This window comes from Plasmodium reichenowi, chromosome 9 (assembly GCF_001601855.1).
Source record: "Plasmodium reichenowi strain SY57 chromosome 9, whole genome shotgun sequence".
NCBI lineage: Eukaryota > Apicomplexa > Aconoidasida > Haemosporida > Plasmodiidae > Plasmodium > Plasmodium reichenowi.
Window position 1 is genome coordinate 1,139,006 of NC_033654.1, and position 6,230 is coordinate 1,145,235.

At 23.1% G+C, this 6,230-nt stretch overlaps 1 protein-coding gene across 1 annotated transcript; it reads left to right on the plus strand.

The window, feature by feature from the left end:
• Positions 1–492: 492 nt before the first annotated feature.
• Positions 493–5,571, plus strand: PRSY57_0928300 (merozoite surface protein 1; the record flags this gene model as incomplete). The annotated part of the gene is made up of 1 exon (XM_012907522.2): positions 493–5,571. The coding sequence occupies one exon, from the start codon at positions 493–495 to the stop codon at positions 5,569–5,571; it is 5,079 nt and encodes a 1,692-aa protein (XP_012762976.2).
• Positions 5,572–6,230: the final 659 nt, after the last annotated feature.

The window sequence follows — 6,230 nt, forward strand, 5'->3', positions numbered from 1 at the left end:
AAAAAAAAAAAAATTAAAAAAAAAAATAAAAAAAAAAAAAAAAAAAAAAAAAAATATCTATATATATTTCATTAACAAGAAGAAAAAAAAAAAAAAAAATTTTTTTTCAAATATAACAAAATTTTTTTTTTTTTTTTTTTTTTTTTTTTATAGTAAGAATTTAATATATATATATATATATATATATATTTTTTCCCAAAAAAAATCGAAAAAAAAAAAAAAAAAAAAAAAAAAAAAAAAGGGTTGTATATATACTTATAATATATATATATATATATATATATATACATATGTGTAAGGAAAAATAGGTGAATAATATTAAAATTATAGTTATGATGTAATAAATAATTTTTATTATAAAAATAATGCTAATGTAAAATGCAAAAATAAATGTATACATATTTTTGCTAAGTCATATTTTTAAATTATTAATTTATTTTATTATTATTATTTTTTTATTTATATATATTATTTATTAGCTTTAATTCAATAATGAAGGTCATATTCTTTTTATGTTCATTTCTTTTTTTTATTATAAATACACAATGTGTAACACATGAAAGTTATGAAGAACTTGTCAAAAAACTAGAAGCTTTAGAAGATGCAGTACTTACAGGTTATAGTTTATTTCATAAGGAAAAAATGATCTTAAAGGAAGAAACAACTGGTGCTAGTGGTTCAAGTCCATCTCATTCAAATACTTCATCTGGTACAAGCGCTCCAGCTGGTGCAAACCCTCCAGCTGTTCCAAGCGATTCAAATGCTAAACCTTACGCTGATTTAAAACTTAGAGTACGAAATTACTTGTTAACTATTAATGAACTCAAATATCCTCAACTCTTTGAATTAACCAATCATATGTTGACTTTGTGTGATAATATTGATGGTTTCAAATATTTACTTGATGGATATGAAGAAATTAATGAATTATTATATAAATTAAACTTTTATTTTGATTTATTAAGAGCAAAATTAAATGATTTATGTGCTAATGATTATTGTAAAATACCTTTCAATCTTAAAATTCGTGCAAAAGAATTAGACGTACTTAAAAAACTTGTGTTCGGATATAGAAAACCATTAGACAATATTAAAGATAATGTAACAAAAATGGAAGATTACATTAAAAAAAATAAAACAACCATAGAAAATATAAATAAATTAATTGAAGAAAGTAAGAAAACAATTGATCAAAATAAGAATGAAAATGATAAAGACAAAAAAAAAAAATTATACCAAGCTCAATATGATCTTTCTATTTATAATAAACAATTAGAAGAAGCACATAATTTAATAAGCGTTTTAGAAAAACGTATTGACACTTTAAAAAAAAATGAAAACATAAAGAAATTACTTGATAAGATAAATGAAATTAAAAATCCCACACCTGCCAATTCTGGAAATACACCAAATACTCTCTCTACGGATAAGAAAACAAAAATCGAGGAACACGAAAAAGAAATAAAAGAAATTGCCAAAACTATTAAATTTAACATTGATAGTTTATTTACTGATCCACTTGAATTAGAATACTATTTAAGAGAAAAAAATAAAAATATTGATATAAGTACAAAGGTTCAAACGGAGGTATCAACTGAAAAAAATGAATATCCAAATGGAATTACTTATCCTTTATCATATAACGATATTAACAATGCTCTAAATGAACTTAATACTTTTGGTGATTTAATTAATCCAAATGATTATACAAAAGAACCAAGTAAAAATATATATACTGATAAAATTGAAAGAGAAAATTTCATAAATAAAATTAAGGAAAAAATTGAAATAGAAAAAAAATACATTGAAACTCATAAAGAATTATACGAAAAAGAATCTAATTCTTTAAATGAATTAGAAAAAGAATATGAAAAATTACTTAATGATGTTTATGATAGCAAATTCAATAATAATATAGATTTAAAGAAGTTCGAAGAAATGATGAGTAAGAGACATTCATATAATGTTCAGAAACTTACACACCATAATACTTTTGCACCCTATGAAAATTCTAAACATAATCTTGAAAAGTTAACAAAAGCTCTTAAATATATGGAAGATTATTCTTTAAGGAATATAGTAGATGAAAAGGAATTAAAATATTATAAAAATTTAGTAAGCAAAATAAAAAATGAGATTGAAACATTAGTTGAAAATATTAAAAAAGATGAAGAACAACTTTTTCAAAAAAAAATTACTAAGCAAACAAATGCACCAGATGAAAAAATTTTAGAAGTATCTGACATTGTAAAAGTACAAGTTCAAAAAGTTTTATTAATGAACAAAATTGACGAATTAAAAAAGACTCAATTGATTTTAAAAAATGTAGAATTAAAACATAATATACATGTTCCCAATTCTTACAAATCACAAAAAAAGCAAGAACCTTATTATTTAATTGTATTGAAAAAAGAAATTGATAAATTAAAAGTGTTCATGCCTAAGGTACAATCATTGATAAATGAAGAAAAAAAAACTCTACAAAATGTTACATTATCTGGGGAATCAGAATCTCAAGAGAATACTTCCGAATCCCCAACCCATGGAAGAACACCAGAACAAGAAACTGTAAACCATGAAAATCAAGCAGGTGTTTCAGGAGGAGGTTCAGAAACACCATCATCAGTATCATCAGAAACACAATCAGCAGGACCAGCAGGACCAGAAGTACCTGTATCATCAGCAACAGCAACACCACCACCACAACCATCAGAAGTAGCACAACCAGCAGTACCACAAGAACAACCAGCAGTATCACCAGCACAACCAGCAGTACCACCAGCACAACCAGCAGTACCACCAGCACAACCAGCAGTATCACCAGCACAACCAGCAGTACCACAAGCACAACCAGAAGTAGCACCACCACCACAAGAGAAAGGAGCAGAAGTGCCAGCAGCACCAACACAAGCAAATGATAAAACTAAAAATGTTTCAAAATTAAATTATCTTGAAAAATTATATGAATTTTTAAATACTTCATATATATGTCACAAATATATTTTGGTTTCAAACTCAACGGACAAAAACATATTAGATCAATATAAACTTACAGACGAGGAAGAAAACAAATTAAGTTCATGTGATCCATTAGACTTATTGTTTAATATACAAAATAACATACCTGTAATGTATTCTATGTTTGATAGCTTAAACAATAGTTTATCACAACTATTTATGGAAATTTATGAAAAAGAAATGGTTTTTAATTTATATAAACTTAGGGATAATGCGAGAATTAAAGATTTATTAAAGAAGGGAACCGAATCAACATCAGGACATGTAAATTCTCCTACAAGTGCACCAATACAACCATTATCATTAACACCTCAGGATAACCCCGAAGTAACTGCAAATGATGATACATCATATTCTACAAATTTGAATAATAGTTTAAAATTATTTGAAAACGTATTGAGTCCTGGAAAAAACAAAAATTTATACCAAGAATTAATAAGTCAAAAAAGTAGTGAAAATTTATATGAAAAGATATTAAATGATAGTGATACATTTGATAATGAATCTTTTACAAATTTTGTAAAATCTAAAGCTGATGATATTAATTCATTGACTAATGAATCAAAAAGGAAGAATTTAGAAGAAGATATTAATAAATTAAAAAAAACTTTACAGTTATCATTTGATTTATATAATAAATATAAATTAAAATTAGAAAGATTATTTGATAAAAAGAAAACAGTTGGTAAATATAAAATGCAAATTAAAAAGCTTACCTTATTAAAAGAACAATTAGAATCAAAATTGAATTCACTTAATAACCCAAATCATGTATTACAAAACTTTTCTGTTTTCTTTAACAAAAAAAAAGAAGCTGAAAAAGCAGAAACTGCAAACACATTAGAAAACACAAAAATATTATTGAAACATTATAAAGGACTTGTTAAATATTATAATGGTGAATCATCTCCATTAAAAACTTTAAGTGAAGTATCAATTCAAACAGAAGATAATTATGCCAATTTAGAAAACTTTAAAGTATTAAGTAAATTAGAAGGAAAATTAAAGGATAATTTAAATTTAGAAAAGAAAAAATTATCATACTTATCAAGTGGATTACATCATTTAATTCATGAATTAAAAGAAGTAATAAAAAATAAAACTTATACAGGTAAATCCCCAAGTGCAAATAATACAGAAGTTAACAATGCATTAAAATCTTACGAAAATTTTCTCCCAGAAGAACCAAAAGTTACAACAGATGTAAGTGAAGCTGGATCCACCACATTAGAACAAAGTATAGTAAAGCAACCACCATCAAATGATGTACAAGAGTCTAAAACAATAACAACATTACAAAATTTGGATGATGAAGAAGATTCCTTAATTGTCGTACCCATTTTTGCAGAATCCGAAGAAGATTATGATGATTTAGGACAAGTAATAACAGGAGAAGCAGTAAGTTCTTCTGTAACTGATAACATACTTTCTAAAATTGAAAATGAATATGACGTTTTATATTTAAAACCTTTAGCAGGTGTTTATAGAAGTTTAAAAAAACAATTAGAAAATAATGTTATGACATTTAATGTTAATGTTAAGGATATTTTAAATTCACGATCTAATAAACGTGAAAATTTCAATAATGTTTTAGAATCAGATTTAAATCCATATAAAGATTTAACATTAAGTAATTATGTTGTTAAAGATCCATATAAATTTCTTAATCCAGAAAAGAGAAATAAATTTTTAAGCAGTTATAATTATATTAAGGATTCAATAGATACGGATATAAATTTTGCAAATGGTGTTCTTGAATATTATAAAATATTATCCGAAAAATATAATTCAGATTTAGATTTAATTCAAAAATATATCAAAGAAAAACAAGATGAAAACAAGAAAGGACAAGATAAGGGTGAAATTGAGAAATACCTTCCCTTTTTAAACAATATTGAGACCTTATATAAAACAGTTAAAGATAAAATTGATGTATTTGTAATTCAATTAAAAGCAAAAGTTCTAAATTATACATATAAGAAATCAAACGTAGAAGTTAAAATAAAAAAACTTAATTACTTAAAAACAATTGAAGACAAATTGGATGAATTTAAAAAAAAAAACAATTTCGTTGGAATTGCTGATTTATCAACAGATTATAACAATAGTAAATTATTGACAAGGTTCCTTAATACAGGTATGGTTTTTGAAAATCTTGCTAAAACCGTTTTATCTAATTTTCTTGATGAAAGCTTGCAAGGTATGTTAAATGTTTCACAACACCAATGCGTAAAAAATGAATGTCCAGAAAATTCTGGATGTTTCAGACATTTAGATGAAACAGAAGAATGTAAATGTTTATTAAATTACAAACAAGAAGGTGATAAATGTGTTGAAAATCCAAATCCTACTTGTAACAAAAATAATGGTGGATGTGATGCAAATGCCACATGTACCGAAGAAGATTCAGGTAGCAGCGGAAAGCAAATCACATGTGAATGTACTAATCCTGATTCTTATCCACTTTTCGATGGTATTTTCTGCAGTTCCTCTAACTTCTTAGGAATATCATTCTTATTAATACTCATGTTAATATTATACAGTTTCATTTAAAAAATGTAGGAGTTCAAATATGTTACCTTAATTTTTTTTTTTTTTTTTTTAAATATAAATATATATATATAAATATATATTTAGGTATTACAGGAATAGTGATATTTTAGTCATGTTTCAAAATATATTAAAAAATTATAAATATTATAATAAAAAAAAAAAAAAAAAATATTATACATTTATACATTTTTACATATATATATATATATATATATTTTTTTTTTTTTTTCTTTTCAAGTTCTATTTTATATTTATATATAGATTTAATAGAAAATCTTTTAAAATAAAAAAAGTACAGTAAATTTTAATATATATATATATATATATATATATATATTTATTTATTTATATATATATAATATATTTACATATATTATTATAAAATATATATTTTTTTTTTACGCATACATAAAAAGCATTTTTTTTTTTTTTATAAACATTCCAACAATTATAAAAAATAACTTTAATAATAACATTAAATTTTTATTTTTTTTTTTATTCATGATGAGATTAAAAAGAAATTATAAAAAAAATATATATGATTGGATTTAATAAAAAAAAAAAAAAAAAAAAAAAAAAAAAAAAAATTTTTTATTTAAAAAAAAAAAAAAAAATTAAAAAAAAAAAAAAAAAAAAAAAAAAAAAAAAAAAAAAAAAAA